This window comes from Asparagus officinalis, chromosome 7 (genome assembly GCF_001876935.1).
Source record: "Asparagus officinalis chromosome 7, Aspof.V1, whole genome shotgun sequence".
NCBI lineage: Eukaryota > Viridiplantae > Streptophyta > Magnoliopsida > Asparagales > Asparagaceae > Asparagus > Asparagus officinalis.
In genome coordinates, this window is record NC_033800.1 from 24,154,406 (window position 1) to 24,174,809 (window position 20,404).

Genomic DNA, 20,404 nt, shown 5'->3' on the forward strand with positions numbered 1-20,404 from the left:
TTTAAGTTTGGTAGTTGTAACTTCCATGTTTCATGTGTCGGTGGTAATTTTTTTAAAGGTCAAGATATTTCTTGCAACTCTAAAATTTTGAGGGTGCTTTTTTACAATTATTAAAACTATAGATTAATTTTAGAAAAAAATTAAATTTCAGCGGTCTACCAATCGTTTCCAGGTTTGATGTGTACTTGTTATAAATTTTAAAAATTTAGAGTTTTTTTGCGATTTTTAAATTTTGAAGGAGTTTTTTTATAGTGTTTGTAACTTTGAGGTTAATTTTGGTAAATTTTAAAATTTTAGGTGCATTAGGATAATATCTTGAATTCATCTTTTGTTGTTTGAAAATTTTAAAATTTTAGAATTTTAGAGTGATTTTTCATAATTTAAACTTTTGAGGGTGTTTCCATAATTTTTTAGATATTGAGGGCGTTAATTGAAATTTGTAAATTCTTCAGAGACTGCTGTTAATTTCTTAATTTCATATTTGTTGTTTTAAGTTTTGAAATGTCAGAAATTTTCAAGTGCATCATGGTAATTCCTTGAATTCATCTATGTTGTTTATAAGTTTTGAAATTTTAGAATTTCAGGGTGCTTGTTTGTGAACTTTTGATGGTGTTTCTATAATTTTTGAGACATTGAGGTGCTAACGGTAAATTTTAAAATTTTCACAAACTGCTCTTAATATCTTGATTTCATGTTTGTTATTTTAAGTTTTGATACATCGCGATGATTTTTATAATTTTAACCTTTTCAAGATATTTTGTGCAATTTTAAAAATTTTTAGGGTTTTTTTGCAATACTTCATGTATTATAGTATGTTAGCTATGCATAATTTCTTTATCTTAACAAACTAATACCATAAAGATGTTTTATATATTATATTTTTTTTTTTAAATTGTTAACTTGTAGATAGTTCACGTAGGATTAGGATATGATGTAATTATGATTAAGATATATTAAGATATAAATAAAATATTCAAAATAGTGAAGAGTAATATTGACTATTAAAAGTTTTCCTTAAACTCGTGCTTTTAAAAGGAGTTAGATATTACTATATATATATATATATATAATATAGATATATATAAATATATATATATTACTATATATGAGGAAATATGGGTATGCTGCCGGACCAAGCACAAAAAGTTGTGCTTGTAGTAAGATGTCAATATCTCGCCCTCCACTCATTCAAACTATGGAACAAATTCTATAGGTTGTGAGTGGAGGGAATGTGACACATTTCATTACCAAGCCACAAAATTGTTGTGTGCCGGGTGCTTTGGTACCAAGTCAACCCATCCTCTCTCTCCTCTCCTCTTCTATAGTATATATATTATATATATTATATTTATATATAATATATATATATATATATGTGTGTGTGTGTACACACATGTATATGTATATATATATGTATATATATGTATACAGTAAAACTATATATAACTAAGTGTTGGTTTCTACGAAGCGTGCATGCATATGAATATTGACAAAAATAGATACAGTAAAAACACTGATAGTACGTGCCATGATACGATAAAACGTCGTTACAGTCTCTGCTCTATTTATTCAGGCTGGTGGCAAGTCTGCAGTACGCTTTGTTTCCTATACAAATAGCTTCTTATTTGCAGTAGTAAGGCACCCAAAAAAGATACATACACGAACAAACGATAGTTTTGTTAACTACGTGCATACATATGCTGTCTTATTGTTATAAATTTAACAAAACTATAATTTGTTCATGTATGAATTTAACTAAACTATCATTTGTTCATGCATGCACGTGTCATTTGTTCACGTATGCAACAAATGATAGTTTTGTTAAATTCATATATAACAATAAAATAGCATATGTAAATAAATGTATAAAGATTACTATATAAATCTATTCCACAGTCTTATGGATATACAGAACAACTTGCAAACAGGAGAAGACTACGCATCAACTATTACAAATACAAATCTGTTGATCATAACAACAATAATATAATAACAATCTAAACGCCCAACTCTTTTAGTGGCTAAACATCACCAAAACAAATCCCAATATGGAGCAAAATAAATTAGAAAAAAAGAAAGAAAATACTTTAGGCGCATCTAAGATTTCTTCTATACATTTGCCTTCTCGAACTAGTCAAGTTCTGAATTATGGGCAGCTGGTATGGACCCCAAACTCCGATACATGTCCGAAGAAGCAAGCGCAAAGTCTGACATAGCCCTAAAAAGCTCCGGCAAATGTGACTTCAAACTCCCAAGGGTCTTCTCTCTAACCTGTCTACAAAGTCTCTGATGAGCTTCAATCTCATCATCCAGTTTAGTCTTCAAAGAATCAACAACAAATTTCCTCTCTGCCACCAAATCCTTCTGATTTCCTGCCTCAGGGTTCTCCCCCTCTACATCTTCACCTAATTGTGCCCTCTTCTGAGAATACCTATGGTACCAATCCTCAAAAGCTCTAGACCTTTTCACATACTCCCTCCGAGTCTCTTCACACTTCTCTTTCTGCTTCAGTTCTTCCTGTTGAAGAAGCATTATAGTATTTATAACCCCAGAAAAGCTTTGGATCGCACTTTTAGCTAGCTCATCTGGTAATTTCTCCATATACTCATGCCAAGTAACAAGGAGAGCTTGGATTGGAGGACGGTGAACTCTTGGAGGTGATGAGACCTTCTCTTTTAAGTTGCTCTCTATTGGGATTAGGTTCAGTTTTAGCCAGCTGTTGAGTGCTTGGATGTACTCTTTTTGGTGGCTTATGAGTTTTTGAAGTTGAGAGTGCCACTCACGAGCAACATCGTACAGTTGAACGGTGCGACCATGGTGGTGTTCGCTTGTTTCTCTGGCTGTTGTTGAGACGTCCAGGGATCTGATGTCGGTAACAACCTTCAGCTGGGAGTCGTGCTGAGAATACATGGTTTCCCACATTTTGGCCATCCTGATTAAGAGACAGCATGATAATTATTAATTAATGAAGATTTTATAATAGAAAGTCTGTCATATTTGTTAATTCTTTAGTCCAATTCTCTCATGTTTGTAGGGAGAATGAAGATGTGTTGATAGACCTAATACGAAAAAAGAATTGGCAGATAAAAAGACGATCCTAAAAGAAAGCTGACAAGAAGCATGTAAAGATATGAAGACTTGATGGTGGAGTCGTGGTAAAGATAATCAAAAGGGTTAAGATGTGCAGATCAGTCATAACAAGTTTGGTATTGAACAACAGTGTCAGAACAAGGGAACGTCTTGTTTTTGAAAATGAGAAGATCTCGACAAAATTCTTGAAATGGTGGTTGAATCATTATATCTACGAAGCTCTTTCACCTAATTTCCAAATGGGAGTGGCAAACGAGAATTCCATGCACAGAGAAGAATAGGAAGAGATCTCCTGATGGTCAAACAGGACAAGAATGATGAAAATGTGCATAGAATTGGACAACACCAGATTATATTTAATACTAGCAATAAAGCTTTATCTCACATTTTTGTGATTGGCGACATTATTTTTTTTCTTTGATTCAGTTCTATTAAGGGTTATCATCTCGCTGTATTTAATCATTTTCACATCCTTCTTGATTGTGTCCAAGTCGTTGCATTTATCTCTTGTCCTCCTTGCTCTATTAAAATTAATCCTATCACTTTTCCAAATTGACTCATTTTGGTGGCCTCCATTATACATGGTTAAAGCCCTTATTTTATCCTCAATAGAAGAAACTTCCATCTTTTATGGATGCACACATTTCTTATCTTTTATGGATGTGCACATTTCTCATCTTAACTCTTATTGTATTTTTTCACTCATCTATAGTAGCATTCCCATTTCTTCTTATTATACAAGTTATTCTGCACTCTAATCCATAAAAGCAAAGCTAGTCTTACAGCCAATCTCTTGAATTTCTTTATAATTTAATGGATGTTCTACAATAAAATAGGACTTTGAAAGCATCTCTCCACTTTCATCATACTGCTCTGATCCAATAAACCACATCTTTCTAAATCTCATAACGTTGACAAATGATCAATCATAGGTAGCCAAACATGATTGCAGCGAGGTATTTCTTGAACGTCAATTTGCACTTTTCACTTATTTCTTCTTACATTGTGCTGAAATCACATTCCAACCACATTCCTTAGATTCGTCTTACCATATCGTCAGGTGAGCTAATGCTCAGTCCCATATTTAACTATAAGGAACCATAAAAGTTTGTTAAGCCAATATTAGCCACCAGCAGTCTGGCTTTAAAGGCCCTGTTATGGGTAAACCACTGGCAGTGCAGCAGTAACATTTCACACAATGGCAATTGATGAGGATGGATTCAAGTAACATAGCAAGCTAATGAATCGAAAGGTCTACAACTAGCAAAGAAAATTCCCTTCACAAATGATTACTAACAACAAACACAAGAAGCATTCATCCCAATTTTCAAAATTGTCAACATGAATCCTTTTCTTCCATTGGTTAAGGGTCATCTTGTCAAATAAAGAGTATCCTCCTTAATTGTCTCAATCCAAGGTAGTTTAAGCCTAACTTTAGACCTTATATCTCCATTACCTACAACATTATCAGTTATCCTAACTGTGCTTGCACAATGTTGTATCATTTCTAATAAACTCTCCGTTTATGCAGATTGGGAACAGAGGAAAAGCAGCAAGGTCTATATAGTGCCGTACACATGGGAGCACACTTGGAATTAAGACCGCATGAAGGGTTTGTTGATAGGATGTGGCAAAGAAAATAGTTTCAGCCTTTCAGAATTTTGGATAAGCATTATGGGCAAAAATAAACATGAATAGAAGCACTGCCTCAAAGAACATTATCAAGGTTGTACTTGCACAAACAAACAATCAAACAAACAAACAAAAATGTAGCTGTGTTATGCCAATGCTACCATGAAACTAGAACCAAGAATAACAATACAACTAATCAAAAGCATTTTCTGAAGTTGCAATGCAAAACAAAAGAGTTGCAAGCTACTTACTCATCAACAAGCTCAACAAGCTTCGGGTACAGCTGTTCATCCCGTAAACGTTGGATTTCATGCACTGTTGAGTCCATGGACTGCATGTCAACTATGTATCTAGTATGCAAATGACTGACAGCTGCTTTGGTTTTTTCAATTGACTCAGGACTAGCACCACGTTTCTTTTGCTTATTCAGTAAAGCAACTTTCCTCTGGTAATCAATTTTCATAAGCTCTCCTGCCTGACCTCAGCAAGAGTAATTTCTAAGTGAATAGCCATGCCAGAAATAAGAAACCTTGAAACCTAAATGAAAAATAAGTGATAACTAGCATTATTGCATGTGCAAATGCAGGTGCAACAGATGTGAAAACTTAATCCTCCCAAATTTTATATAAAAGGGGCACTTACAGTAAAGTTCCATCGAGTTTCGTAAGATAAGTCTATAATTTTTTTTTTCATTGAAGATGAGTTATTTTATGTTACCTTCTATGAAATTGGGTATCCAGATATTTCATTTTGATCGATAATGTGATTTTAATGAAAGAAAATAGGGTACATCATAATTTGGTGGATTATTTTCAAAATATCATCCTATGAGCACTTTAGATAATGTTAAAAAGAAGAGTATGTTTCATAATTTATCATCAAATTATTATATTTAATTATTTTTAATCCCAAGTATGAAGGTATATTTTGACTTTCAATAATATGTAGATTAAAACATATGGAAATTCTAATTATTGTATTTATATTCATTCATATCTAATTATTATCATATTATATTTATATCTCTAACAACACAAATTTTTGATAGATATTTAATTAGTAAGCTCTAGTTGGATACTCATGTTATACTTTAGAATGTTCTAGAAAAAAAAAGAGAAAAGAAAAGAAGAGAAGAGAAGATTACCTATATACGCCTCACATTTATATTGGGATGTAAAATGTCCCCAAATTTTTTGGTACCCCACTAAGTTTTTAATATAATAGTACAGATAATGATAATAGGTTCATGCAAGAAACAAAATTAACAATAGGTATTGTATGGAAATTGACATGATTGCACTCTACAGGCTCTGCAGTCAGTCATGGACAAGAATCTTTTGCGATGAGCAGTGAGAGACTACCAACTAAACCTAGTAATCACCATAACCAGTTTGCCACTGTAAATGAAATAGTAGATGCAGCAGAATGAAGGCACAATATGTTAACACTCACTAATGATATGAAGTTTTCCGGTGTGTTGGTTTCTTGCAGTGTATGAGACTCTATTTCCTAGTGTCTACCATTTGTAGTCTGGAATGTACCAAGATGAGAACAGAAGAGGAACCCTCCTAACTGAAAAACTGTCAAACCTGATAGTTGATGCACTGCCACTCGAGATTAAGTTAATATCTACATGAATGCGAACAACTGTGATTAATCCTAATGGATGTAAGATGGAGGAGAATTATGCCAATTTGGATATTATGAGGAGGATGTACACCGCTTAATTGCTTATATTAATCTATATATTCTAACTTCGGGATAACGGAAGCCCGATGCTGGTCTTACTAGTTCTTTTTTTGTGTTTTTGATAAAGGTATAAGCAAGGAGGGAAATGTTACATGCTTTTTATGGCCCATGGTATATCCTAAACTAACTGTCACCAGTCCTAGTATTTTAGTGAAAGAAGTTAATGGAGGTTTTCTCTAATTTTCAAAGTTTAGTAGGTTTTGGTGCAAAACCCGAAGTTTAGAGGAGTGGGGGGTTTGTGAAATTTTCTCAATGTTATATTTCATTACAAGAGTATAAGGAACATGTCCAACAAATCCCACTGATAGCAAAACAAACGACTTTTTGACTACAAAATTCCAAATATATAAATTTCACAAACTATGTAATGAAAAAGCTATTAACTATTACATCATTTCATGTTCTAAAATATTATTCTCAATCAGAGTACTTCCCTATCAGTAAGGTTGGTGTCAAACGGAAAGGAATAGAAATATGTTATCTAATGGAAGAGACACACCGATATTTTAGGTAAAAAGTAAATGATTTATGTGTTCCTTTTTAAAGAAAACCTACCTTCACTTCTTCATATAATTCTTTTACTTTTTGACTACAAAATTCCAAATATATAAATTTCACAAACTATGTAATGAAAGAGCTATTAACTATTACATTATTTCATATTCTAAAATATTATTCTCAATCAAAGCACTTCCCTATCAGTAAGGTTGGTGTCAAAAGCAAAGGAATAGAAATATGTTACCTAATGGAAGAGACACACCAATATTTTAGGTAAAAAGTAAATGATTTATGTGTTCCTTTTTAAAGGAAACCTACCTTCACTTCTTCATATAATTTCTTTTCCCATGCAAGCATTTTATCTAAAACAGTGGCATGTGTTTCCCATTCATCATTATCAAAATCATCCTTCCAATCATCTCTATTAGGCATGCCTTTAAAGGACCTATTCCATGTTATGACCCGCATGACTCTCGCAGAGTGATCAATGTGCCCTGCAGTAAAGGATAGATGATTTTCTTATAAAATCTACATGAACATAAACAACTCGAAAGGGCTGAAAATGACCTTGTAAATGGAGCAAGTACATCAAATAATGAAATTAAGATAGATTCAGTAAGAACCTAAAGTTGCAGTCCTTCTAATGGTCATCCCAGGCTGCTTACCTTCAAGCTACAATGGAGTCAAAGCATGGTGGGACATGAAATTTCATGCAAATTATAATAGAGTTCAGTTCACTAAACAAATTACTGCAATCACACATGAGTAGGTATCTAAATATATGCAATGGAAGAAGGAAAAATTACATTATAGCGGATACCATTTACATACAAAAGAAGCAGGCAAGGAAATAATTAGATATGTTATATCCATAAACTTCTGATGCAGAAGCATCAAAATTTGCAGGTACCCTCTTCTGAAACATCCCCTTATAGTGCTTACGTGCATAGTCCAGCATAATAGCATGCCCATGGATATGCTTCTGTTAAAGAAGGATATGCATACAGCAGCTTATGCAAGTACATTCTCGACAATGGTGCATATATGTAGTTCTGGTACATATATGTTACACTTATATTGCTTCCCCTGCCTAGCCACAAAAAAAACAGCTTCACTCCACAGCTGTCTATAAATAGATAGGCCTTGCCAAACCTAATCCTGTTCGATGCGTCCTTATTGAACAAGGAAGTTGTTCTTCCCAATATGGGGTTCTCCAATAGTGATCCAAACCCACTGTCTGGACCTTCTCTACTCTACTTATGCCCTTCTTCCGGTACTTCTTCGTCCAAAATAGTACCTTGTCCTGTAATTGTTACACACTGTCAATTGGGCAAAAATCTGCTTGCTCCAATCTGATTGATTATGTTTGAAGAAGTACAGAAAATAAGGATTTTATGAGATTAAACTCCCATCCTTTTATTTTGTAGCGCTCACTTCAAAATTTTGACAACTATAACAAGGGAAAGTTTTATTCTTTATCTATCTTTCTCACATCTCCCGAAGGTCCAATAATCATCCTCTTGATCTGTATAGGATTTTAGATTTCTAGCGTTTATCTCAGAATTTATGTAGAAAAGGAGATCTCACTACTATAAGATTTTGGTGTTTTCCTTTAGAGAATACATTGTTTGACTGGTCTTTTATTATCAACTTATTTACAACACAAAGCTCTCCTTTATTTATTCTAGGTTAAGGCGCAGAACACAATGGGATTACAGAAAAGACTCTGATATATATCTAAAACATCCTAAAAGTCTGAAATTTAGACACAAAATCTTAACAGAAACAAACTATCATTGGATCTGAGTCCAGACAGAGTTGAACACAGACACTCATGGCGTGCTTGCCCATGCCTCTTAGCTTGAACCTATAGTTGTATTGAAGAAAACAAAATCAGCTTTCAGCCAAATTTATAATCTTTGCACTGATTCTAGAAATCTGTGGAAGCTAGCAGATTTTTCTTAGCCCACGAAAGATTTTTTGTTGTGCAGAATTCCTTTTAACGCGTGTAGGACCTTGTACGTTCAAGTGATGTACAATATTTGTCCTTTCTATAGGTAAGATACCTCATCAATTCATTAATGCAAATATGATGAATTGACTCCTACAATAAGGCTTCCCAATTAACCAAATATTGCTCATAAGAACTTCTATCCCCAACACCAACAAACACCTCACAATATTGAAGGTAATTGAAGTTCAAAACACTTAAAATCTAACTATTATCTATGACCATAACTTGAGAATATTTGTCACTGCACAAAAAACTTCTCAAATGACCCAAATTCAAAACCAAAATTAAAAATACCTCTATTATCCGCAAAATTGGAGTGATAATGCATCCTATTTGCCTCCAGCATCTTCGAAACCTCATGTGCGCTTTCCGAAGCCTTCAAGAAATGATCATCCAAATCAATCAGCACCTGCAACAAGCTCACGCTCTTCTTCTCCACAGCCCCCGTCCTCTCCGCCATCTTCCCCTTCTTTGTCTCCACCGCGCTCGCCGACGCCGCGTGCTGATGATGCACATTCACCCCTTGGTTCTTATTCTTCTTCTCTGGCTTCGGCGGCAACCCCCTCCGGAGGCTCATCATCGCGCCGTTCCGGCGGAGGAGGAGGAGGAGGAGGTATCGGCGGCTCCCCGACCCCCTTTCTCGGGCTCAGCCGGCTCCGTCGATTCTCCTCATTTATGCAAGAGAACCCGCCTTGCAACATCCCGATCATAATTCGCGAAGAAATAGTCCCACGGTTCCCATTCTCGCATCCGGTGCCGGTGCGAGGAGGAGGCGCGGGGCGCGTTCAGGGCTTTTGGTCTTCCTCTTTCCCGCCTCAGCCGAGGCTCCTCACTTCTTCCCTCCTTCTCATTTCCCCATCCTTTCATCCTGTTAATTGCCGGATCCGCCAGCGACTTCGAATGCTAAACTTGTTCGAGGATCTCCGCCATAGTAGCGGCCTCTGCAGCGTGAAGATGAGCGGAGAAATCCGGAGAGCGGCGCGCGCGTGGCGGAGAGAGTCATGGGCGGTTGGACCACAAAGAAGCGAGCGAGGCCAGAGGACGACGACGACGAAGCGGCCTTCGAGATCGAGCGACCGGCTGGTGATGGAAGAGATTTGAATGTTCTGGACTCTCCGTGGCCGAAGTCGCTGAAGGGCGGCGCCGGAGTTCTTGAGGGACATGATGTAGACGAACGGTGGGCGACGGCGAGCGGAAGGCGTTGCGGGGCGACGGCGCGTCCCTCATGAACGCTTCCGATCCATTGCATCGGGACACGATTCCTCATCTCGATGCGAGATTGGCCACCCCATGTTAGAAGATGAGTTTCTTTGCGGATCGCGGAAGGGAGGAAGGGAGGAGCGAGGTTAAATGTTTTTGTTTTTTGCTCGCAAAACGGAGAGGATTAGCGGAATTGAAAAAAAAAATTGATTGGTGGCCGGTTATACGGATGGTGTGACCGAGCTCAGCTTCGGGATCTGGAGTTAGGTGAGTTAGTGTCAGACATTTGGTGACTGGGGTTGTGCGTGAGGAAGTGGAATCAGTTGAGATGGGTGGGAAATTTTTTTTGCATGCGACTCTTGCAGAGTTTGGTGTGAGATTTGGGAGTAGGTGGTTGTAACGTTGAAATGAAAGTTGAGTTTGGATTAGTTTGTGTAAAAAGGCTTTTTTTTTTCCTTGGAAACCACCTTAATATAGGGGTATTGTACACTAACCACCTTTTATTTTAAACTAAACTTAATCATTATAAATACTATGTAAGGTACACTTACAGTAAAGTTTCATCAAGTTATAAGATATTTCTAGGGTATTTTTTTTTTCCATTTGAGATGAGTTATTTTATACTACCTTATTTATAACAACTAGTTTTTATGTGCGTGCATTGCACGTGGTTAAATATCATAATTATTTATTTTTAGTTTATTTTCTTATTAAAAAAATTTTCTTCACTTTCAATTTAATAGTTTTTACTCACTTATGTCTCTAATATTTAATATTGTGATTGTTTATCTTTTTTAATGCTTGTTTGAATGGGCTACACTTAAATTTAAGTTTCATGTTGATAAGTTATACTTCACAGAAAAAAGAAAGCAAAACTTCTGTTTAGAAATGAGTTCTTTTTCTTTATTCATCTTAAATCCATCCTTTGTACAATGTATTAAAAGAATGACCTTAGCAACAAATAAAATAATGAAGCCATCCAGAAAATTTCGGCCAAGCCCAAATACTGACTTTACAATTAAGACAAAACCCTGCTTTGTAATTGATATTCTATCCAAAATTTCATCTTAGAAGTTTCTGATAAGGCAAAGAAAATAAGAAGAGAATATGGAAATTTTGACTTGAATAAACAATCTGCGGCCTTGACATCAAATCTCCATCTCCATTCAAAGAGTTGAAGTTAAAGATGTTTTGAACGGATGCAAAGTAAAAAATACTTGAAAAAATAGCATTATAATAGCAAAGGAATAATTAAAAAAATAAGCCTAAAAATTAATTAAAAGTGGTTAAAATGGCACAAAAGAGAATATAGATTTTATTTCTAATCATTGATAGACTTCATTAAAAACCATAAACTAAATATTAATGCTGACTCTATTATAATTTTATATGATAAAATGTTTACAAAATAAGTATATAAAAATATTTAAAAATTAGTGAAAAACTCTTCCAAATATTCCTAATTTTACTCAAAAAATTAGGCTATTCTATAAAATATTAAGAAAATATTGTCTTTTATTCATTCTGTTTTATTTTTGATTGAGCCGAGATCAAGTCTTCTTCACTTTTATCTTTTTCTAGAGTAGTTTTGGAGTGGTGTCTTCATCATCTACGTCAATTGTGCATCAGGCTAGACCTAGATTTCTCGTGCTATGATCTTCCCCTGGGCTCATTAATCTTTTATCTTCTCATCTAACTTTACAAGTATTTTGAATGAGAACAAATATTAATTGTTGGCCTTCTTGTTTTGATGATATTTAACAAACAATTTATTACTAATGTTGTTTGTCTAGTGTATGTGTTTTCCTATTTATTATAGACAAACAACGTGTTGGAGGATGGATGGATTGCGCCATAACGATCATATCAAATGGAGGTTGGTGGAATAGTGATTGAAGCCTTGCTATTCAAAGTTGAAGATCCAAGTTCAAGCTTCATCCAAGTTTACCAAGTTGAGCTACAATGAAGATCAAGATCAACCTTGGGTAACATTAGTTTAGGTTTATATTATGTGTGTTGGTACTTTAAGCTCAATCATATATACGCACACATTATATTGGTTTCCTTGTATATATATAGTTATATATATATACAACACAAGCTTTGTTTATATTGAGGATCATTCATCATAGGAACTAAATTCTTATGCTATATCACATACTTTTTTTTTTTTTTTGAGATTCTTCTTACTTGTCGTCAAGAAAGTACACCCTTGACCTTATCAATCCTTTGCTTCTAACACACTATTTTTGGTGTCAAGAGATTCGACAATATTCAATGTTCTTACATTTGGAAAGGAATAGTCTAGGTTTCCTGAAGCAAGTAGTTGGTTGTTGCCGATGGTAGACCAGGGTCAGCACAAAGTTGGTCAAGATTATAGTTCACCCACATCATGGTATCTGGCCTTTAAGATAAATGCGCTAAGAAAAGGTCAAGGTTACAGTAGCTAGTAAGAAGTAGAACTTGTAGATGAATAATACTTGAAGAGAAATAGCTGAATTGTGGTTGCAGTATGATGTTAAATTTCATTGAAAGTTTTAAACAAAAGGAAGCACACATGAAGAAGACTTGTCAATTTAGAACTAGTATAGAAGACGGCAACATGATTGTGAGCCTCCTATTGCTACTGATCCCCTGGTATTCAGCAAATTCTAAACAAATACCTCAGGAACTTGGTCTCTAATTTCTATATTCATTGCGTATTTACTAAAGAAATTCTCCTCCCTATCATCAAACTTTTAGCACAGCAATGAATCTCTACTCACCAATCCTTTGGGAAACAAATATTCAGTGGTGAACACCTCAAAGTCATTTTCTCCAAACTCAGGTATACAAAGTGGACATTTTAGCAATATTAGGGCTAGGGACCATAGAAGATTGCAGGGTTCTAATATGAGGCAATAGATTGGTGTATATGTCTCTTCGAAACAAAATACAAGAACAATAGACTTAACTGCAATAGTGCACATCGTCGTCACTCATTCATATAGACTACCGGCAAGTAATTAAAAAAAAAGAACTAAGCAAGCATTAGGTGCTCTCATGTAGAATAAGATGCAAGACAGTGAAAATGATTAGTTTGCTCAATTTGAAAATATTCCAGAAACTCTGAGCTAACTGTTACCGAATTGAGTAAATTCACCCAACTAGGTCCTAAACTTTGTTGATTGTGTTGAATTTGGTACAATTTGAGCTACTATTCATTGTGGTTGATTTTAGTTTTTGAGTTTGGATAATGAAATTTTCTAGTGAATTTGAAAGATCAACGTGATGACTATTTTTTAAAGATTTTTAACTTTTTATATGTGATAATTAGATAGCTTGTATGGACACTCCAACAATTCTCCCACGTGATACAACAATGGATGAAGATGAAAACAAACATATAGGGCTTGATCTTGAAGGCGAGCACCATGATCAACTATCTACGGCAAGTTTTTTCCTCAAGTGATAATACCCTATTATTTATAGTGTACTGCTATCTAATGACATATACCAAATATTTGTCTTTTAGCATGAACTGGGTTTTTTTTAATAATTTTTGTTTCTCTATTTTTGTAGGCATCCGAGCATGAGGAGAATGTTGATGGCCCTATTGGTGTCGAAAATAGCGAAGGTAATCTTGTTGTTGATCCATATATCGGAATGGAGTTCTCTACTCAGGAGGAAGGTTATAATTTTTACAATGCATATGCCAGACTTAAGGGATTTGGTATTCGCAAGGGTCATACAGCACGGTCGAGAAAGAAAGATGCAATCATATCTAGAACCTTTGTATGTGACAAAGAGGGCTTTAAATATTTAAAAGATAAAAGAGAAGATGGTCGGAATATAATTCGAAAGTGTGATACAAGATGTGGATGCAACGCAAGGATGGTTATTGGACTTGATAGAAGTACTGGAAAATGGTTGGTGCGAAGTTTAAACGTTAATCATAATGGCCATATGTTAACCACCCCAAATCGGGTAAAGAAGCACTACTCGCATCGGACACTTCATCGATCTCGAGCGACAAAAAGGTTGATAGATACTCTTGACAGCCAAGGTTTACGGCCTTCTACCATTTGTAAGGTTTTAGACGTTGCTCATGGAAATGAACAAGGCTCTCTCACACGACAAGAATGCCAAGGTCATCTAAGAAGTTTAAACGAAGAAACAATGTCGGACATGAATGTGTGAACATAGTTCGTCAATTTCAAGAGAAAAAATGTATCTGATCCTCAATTTTACTTTGCACTAGATTTACAAAATTATGGGATGATGAGAAGTGTTTTTTGGATGGATGGTAGGGCGAGGACTTCTTACTTGCAATTTGGAGACGTTGTTTGTTTTGATGTTACATATAGAACAAACAATTTAAAATTACCGTTTGCACCATTTACGGGTGTTAACCATCACCGTTAACCATCACCGACAATCTATTCTATTTGGGTGTGCACTATTGACCGATGAAATGGAGGAGACCTTTATATGGTTATTTAGCCAATGGCTGAAATGTATGTCAGGTATAGCACCATTAACAATCATCACTGATCAAGATAAAGCTATTTGTAGTGCAATTCACAAAGTTTTTCCTCAAACTCGACATCGCTTTTGTTCTTGGCACCTTCATAGGAATAATTACAAAATCTTCAATCAATGCGTTATGATTTTGGTGAGGAAGTTTTTATAAAGTATTACGAATGGTATTGGAGTAAATCAGAAGAAAAATTTGAAAAGCGCTGGGAAGAAATGAGGGATAAATATGGTGCAGATAAAAGGAGCTGGTTAGTTAATTTATACAATCATCGAGATCATTGGGCTCCTGTGTATCTTAAAGATACTTTTACTGCAGGAATGACATCTACTCAGCGGAGTGAGGGAATTAATGCTTTTTTTGATCACTTTGTTAATTCCAATAATGCAAATACCGAGTTACATGATTTTGTTAAGCAATATGATAATGCTGTCAGAGCTCGACGAGCGGCCGAACTTGAGCAAGATTTTAAGTCCACAAACACAATTCCTACATTGATAATTGATCATCCAATTGAAAAACAAGCTAGGGAGAATTATACAAAGAATATGTTTACTATCTTTCAGAAAGAACTCAAGGATAGTTACTCAATGCTTCATGAGAGGTTGTCGAAGGATGGCGCAAGTGTTACTTATGCCGTTTGGAATATAGATAGGGAGGCTGGAAGCAAGAAGGTAGAAAAGCATCATGTTGTCTTCGATGCATCCAAAGAAAAAAGAATTAAGTGTTCTTGTGCAAGATTTGAGATGGAAGGTATATTATGCAAACATAGCTTGCACATTTTAGTAAAGAAGCAAGTATTAGAAATTCCATCAAGATATATTATGCAACGATGGACAATTAATGCAAGACATGTTGGGTTTGGAGTTGTTAGAAATTGCATTACAAATAGTAAAGACCAACTCTCTATCATTAAACATTGGGCTCTTAGGAGTAGATGCAACAAGGCACTAGAAGACACATTGACTTCAAGTACACTTCATGATAAGTTTAGTGCTCTTTTAGACTCTTTTTTTGAAGAAGTTGAGAATTACAATAAAGACAAGGAACATAACGATGATGGAAATGAGAGCAATGCCAGCAACAAGATGCCTACTTCATCCATACCCATCTCTATAGAGGAAGCAACTCAAATCACTATTCGTGATCCAGATAAGCCTGTTGCCACGAAGGGACGACCAGCACATGCTACTAGAATTAAGTCGGGAGTGGAGATAGCACAAGAAAAGAGTATAAAAAAACAAAGATTTTGTGGGTTTTGTAAGGGAAAAGGACATTATATAACGAGTTATCCTTTAGCTAAGGTATTATACTTAATCTTGATTTAATATTTTTTCAATGTCTTTGCATTTGTCATGATAAAGTTGCAATTTTTTTTGTAGAACAAAAATGTTGCTCGTGGAGGTCGAGAAAGTTAACGGCATCGCCAAAACAAAGTTTACGGAGGGCCAAAACAAAGCATGTGTTTCGGTTGAATGTTCACAATTTGATTTATTCACTTTTCCCTTAAGATTTATGTATGTATGGATGATAATGTGGTTTAATTTGATCCCCCCCCCCAATTTCGATGCATTTTTCATAATAAAGTTATTTTTTTTTGTAGATGAAAAATGTTGCAGGTGGAGGTCGAGAAAGTTAATGGAGAGCTAAAACAAATTAGTTTGCAAGCGTATTTCCCTGACTTACAATAACCATCATGTGTTTCGGAACATTGTGATAATTTGAACTAAAGTTATTAATGTATGGATGCAATTATTTGTTGTTTGAACCTTTTGTACCCATAATTTGCGAGATGATAATGTAGTTGTATGGATTAATAATATGTTTCAGAATAATATGATGATTTAAACAATGAGTTATGTGTTCTTTGAACCATGTGTATCTTAAGTTTGTGAGTTGATAATGTTGTTGTACTGAGTAATCATTTTATTCGGAATAATATGAAAATTTGAAATAAAATTATGTATGTATGGATGCAGTTATGTGTTCTTTGAACCTTGTGTACCTTCATTTTGTGAGTTGATAATTTTGGAAGGAGTTACAAAAATTAATGAGTTACAAAAGTTTTTCAGAACTATGAGTTACAAAACTTTACCAACGGGTTACAAAACTAGTCTAACGAGTTACAAAAATTGATTAAGGGGTTATAAATTTTTTTTTACAGAATTAAGAGTTACAAATCTTGATTAAGGCGTTACAAAACTGGTCTAAGGAGTTATAAATTTTTTTTAAGGAGTTACAAATTTTTTTCGGAACTATGAGTTACAAAACTTCAACAACGGGTTACAATACTGGTCTAACGAGTTACAAAAATTGATTAAGGGGTTATAAATTTTTTTTTACAGAATTAAGAGTTACAAATCTTGATTAAGGCGTTACAAAACTGGTCTAAGGAGTTATAAAATTTTTTTAAGGAGTTACAAATTTTTTTCGGAACTATGAGTTACAAAACTTCAACAACGGTTACAAAACTAGTCTAACGAGTTACAAAAATTGATTAAGGGGTTATAAATTTTTTTTTCCAGAAGTAAGAGTTACAAAACTTGATTAAGGCGTTACAAAACTGGTCTAAGAAGTTATAAAATTTTTTTAAGGAGTTACAATTTTTTTTCGGAACTATGAGTTACAAAACTTCAACAACGGGTTACAAAACTAGTCTAACGAGTTACAGAAATTGATTAAGGGGTTATAAATTTTTTTTTCAGAATTAAGAGTTACAAAACTTGATTAAGGGGTTACAAAACTGGTCTAAGGAGTTATAAAATCTTTTTAAGGAGTTACAAAATTTTTTCGGAACTATGAGTTACAAAACTTCACCAACGGGTTACAATACTGGTCTAACGAGTTACAAAAATTGATTAAGGGGTTATAAATTTTTTTTTTCAGAAGTAAGAGTTACAAAACTTGATTAAGGGGTTACAAAATTGGTCTAAGGAGTTATAAAATCTTTTTAAGGAGTTACAAAATTTTTTCGAAACTATGAGTTACAAAACTTCACCAACGGGTTATAAAACTGGTCTAACGAGTTACAAAAATTGATTAAGGGGTTATAAATTTTTTTTCCAAAATTAAGAGTTACAAAACTTGATTAAGGGGTTACAAAACTGGTCTAAGGAGTTATAAATTTTTTTAAGGAGTTACAAATTTTTTTCGGAACTATGAGTTACAAAACTTCACCAACGGGTTACAAAACTAGTCTAACGAGTTACAAAAATTGATTAAGGGGTTATAAATTTTTTTTTTCAGAATTAAGAGTTACAAAAATTTATTTAGGGGTTACAAAACTGGTCTAAGGAGTTATAAATTTTTTTTAAGGAGTTATAAATTTTTTTCGGAACTATGAGTTACAAAACTTCACCAACGGGTTACAATACTGGTCTAACGAGTTACAAAAATTGATTAAGGGGTTATAAATTTTTTTTTTCCAGAAGTAAGAGTTACAAAACTTTATTTAGGGGTTACAAAACTGGTCTAAGGAGTTATAAAATTTTTTAAAGGAGTTACAAATTTTTTTCGGAACTATGAGTTACAAAACTTCACCAACGGGTTACAATACTGGTCTAACGAGTTACAAAAATTGATTAAGGGGTTACAAAAGTTTTTCATAAGTATACTCTAATTTTAGATTTACATTGAATATTGCACCCTGTCATCTTATCAACATAGCAAAACTAGCATATAACTCAACCCGAACTTCATTTAAAAGCAACAAAATGTACCATAGCTGTGAAAGAAAGGGCCACAAAAATTGTGTCATCAGACACTTTTTACATTTTGTGCACTAATATATTTCTAAGCAAGGCAATATCATAACATAGCAAGTGTAAAGTTTTCAAGACACTGGTATAAAACTCTAGTCACGCTCTCATTCTGCAATTTTACATGTGCTCTTATTTTATAGCATATACAAAAAGATAATGCTACAATGAACTGGAGTATACTTATATTGCCATGTAAAATGCTACAATGAAGTTCCACCGAAGATACAGTAAGCAGTAACTTTACAATATTTAATTAGCCGAAGTTCCACCGAATGAAATAAAATGAAGTTCCACCGAAGTTTTTGCTTATTCTGCAATATCTAATTAGCCGAAGTTTCAACAACATGCTACAAAATAGCAAAACAAGCATATAACTCAACCTGAACATCAGTTAAAAGCAACAAAATATACCATAGCTGCGAAAGAAAGGGCCACAAAAAATGTGTCATCAGACACTTTTTATAGTCTGTGCACTAATATATTTCTAAGCAGGTCCATATCATAACATAGCAAGTGTAAAGTTTTCAAGATCTAGATACCTATAACAACCGAAGTTCCACCAAACAGTAACATGTCTTTTCCATTTAATGTACTAAAAAAGAACAACAGTGGACGGGAGAGAAGCATTTCTAAATAGCCAAAGATACAATAAGCAGAAACTTCGGCTAATTAGATTCGCCCACAGAAGATTTCAAGGGAGCATCTTGATGGGATCGACGAGAAGAAGAATATGCTGATATTGTAGAACTTGTTATGCTTAGAGATTGCTTGGTGAGGACCTTGCTTTTCTTGGCAGCAAACAAAACTACCCAAAAGAATCACACCCACCCTGTAACAAAAGAGTCAATAAGGATTTATCATTCGAGAATTCAATCCAAAGATCTAAAGTATGTATGCAAGATGAAACATCGAAAGTAATGAAAAATCCTAAATTGATGATATGGCAACCCATGCTTTCAATCAATGATCTGATCAAAAGAGAATATATAATTTGCCTGCTACTGTCACCTTATTACTTTCAATGCAACTACATGCAATGCAGTTTATTTTAGTTTTCACTGCAACCATATGCAATGCATGCACTGTAGTCAGTGAATCTTTACTTCACCGAATATGCAGGCTATCTTTTACTCTCAGTTAACTTTCAACAATAACAATTCACATCTTGCAGCGAGTGGAAGATTTAAGCCAACTTGAAACAATGGACCAAACATCAAAGGCGTTCTCTGCATCCCAAAGAGAATCCCACGGTGAAAATTAAGGAATTAATGACATGCTCTTCCATCTATTTTAGCTTGTGTAAAGAGTAATATTTGAGTAATTACCTTGTGAATTACAATCGTCAGAAATATGGTGAATTGCGTGCATACAAGAGAGCTGCACAAAACTTTGCTCTGTATTTTGCACACTCTCCTTGTGAGATTGTTATCGATCGCTTTTCGACAATGCTATTAATGAATTCAATCACAAAGATCCCACAATCTAAGGTTCTGCATTTAGCAAAAAAACAAAATTACGACATTGAAAATTACCTTCGAGGAAAAAATTAAAATATTACAATGTAAATGCATGAAACATGTACGGTCCTTGTTGAGGAGCGGCAACTGACACAAGTTCATGGTGCTCTAATTTCCCTAACGTCCAATTACTCTCTATGAAACTCATAAACTTATTTTTAAATTTCGCAGCATCGGCGGTATAAAGGGAAGACTTGATTGAGGAGTAGTGATAGAATTTTTTCTCCTCCCTCACTAACTCTACCATATGCCAATGTCCGGAGCTGACAATTGGGATCAAAATTCTTTCACACTCACAAAACTTCTGCTGAGAAACATTTTCCTTCATTCGTTTTGCCATCATTTCAATATTTCCTTTCAGAAATGCTTGCTACAAAGAGGCATCAATGTAAACCATGTAAGGAAACATAATAATAAATACCAACAT

At 34.5% G+C, this 20,404-nt stretch overlaps 2 protein-coding genes and 1 long non-coding RNA gene across 3 annotated transcripts; 1 reads left to right on the plus strand and 2 right to left on the minus strand.

The window, feature by feature from the left end:
- On the minus strand, positions 1,908-9,601 carry LOC109849215. Its single transcript, XM_020419032.1, has 4 exons — positions 9,278-9,601; positions 7,288-7,463; positions 4,974-5,197; positions 1,908-2,932 (listed from the first exon to the last, which is right to left on the minus strand). The coding sequence occupies exons 1-4, from the start codon at positions 9,561-9,563 to the stop codon at positions 2,131-2,133; spliced, it is 1,488 nt and encodes a 495-aa protein (XP_020274621.1). The 5' UTR covers positions 9,564-9,601; the 3' UTR covers positions 1,908-2,130.
- LOC109846836 (protein FAR1-RELATED SEQUENCE 5-like) lies at positions 14,822-16,338 on the plus strand. The gene is made up of 2 exons (XM_020416076.1): positions 14,822-16,003; positions 16,303-16,338. The coding sequence occupies exons 1-2, from the start codon at positions 14,822-14,824 to the stop codon at positions 16,336-16,338; spliced, it is 1,218 nt and encodes a 405-aa protein (XP_020271665.1).
- On the minus strand, positions 19,276-20,095 carry LOC109849394. Its single transcript, XR_002249083.1, has 3 exons — positions 20,043-20,095; positions 19,786-19,950; positions 19,276-19,289 (listed from the first exon to the last, which is right to left on the minus strand). It is a non-coding gene; the product is annotated as an uncharacterized LOC109849394 (long non-coding RNA).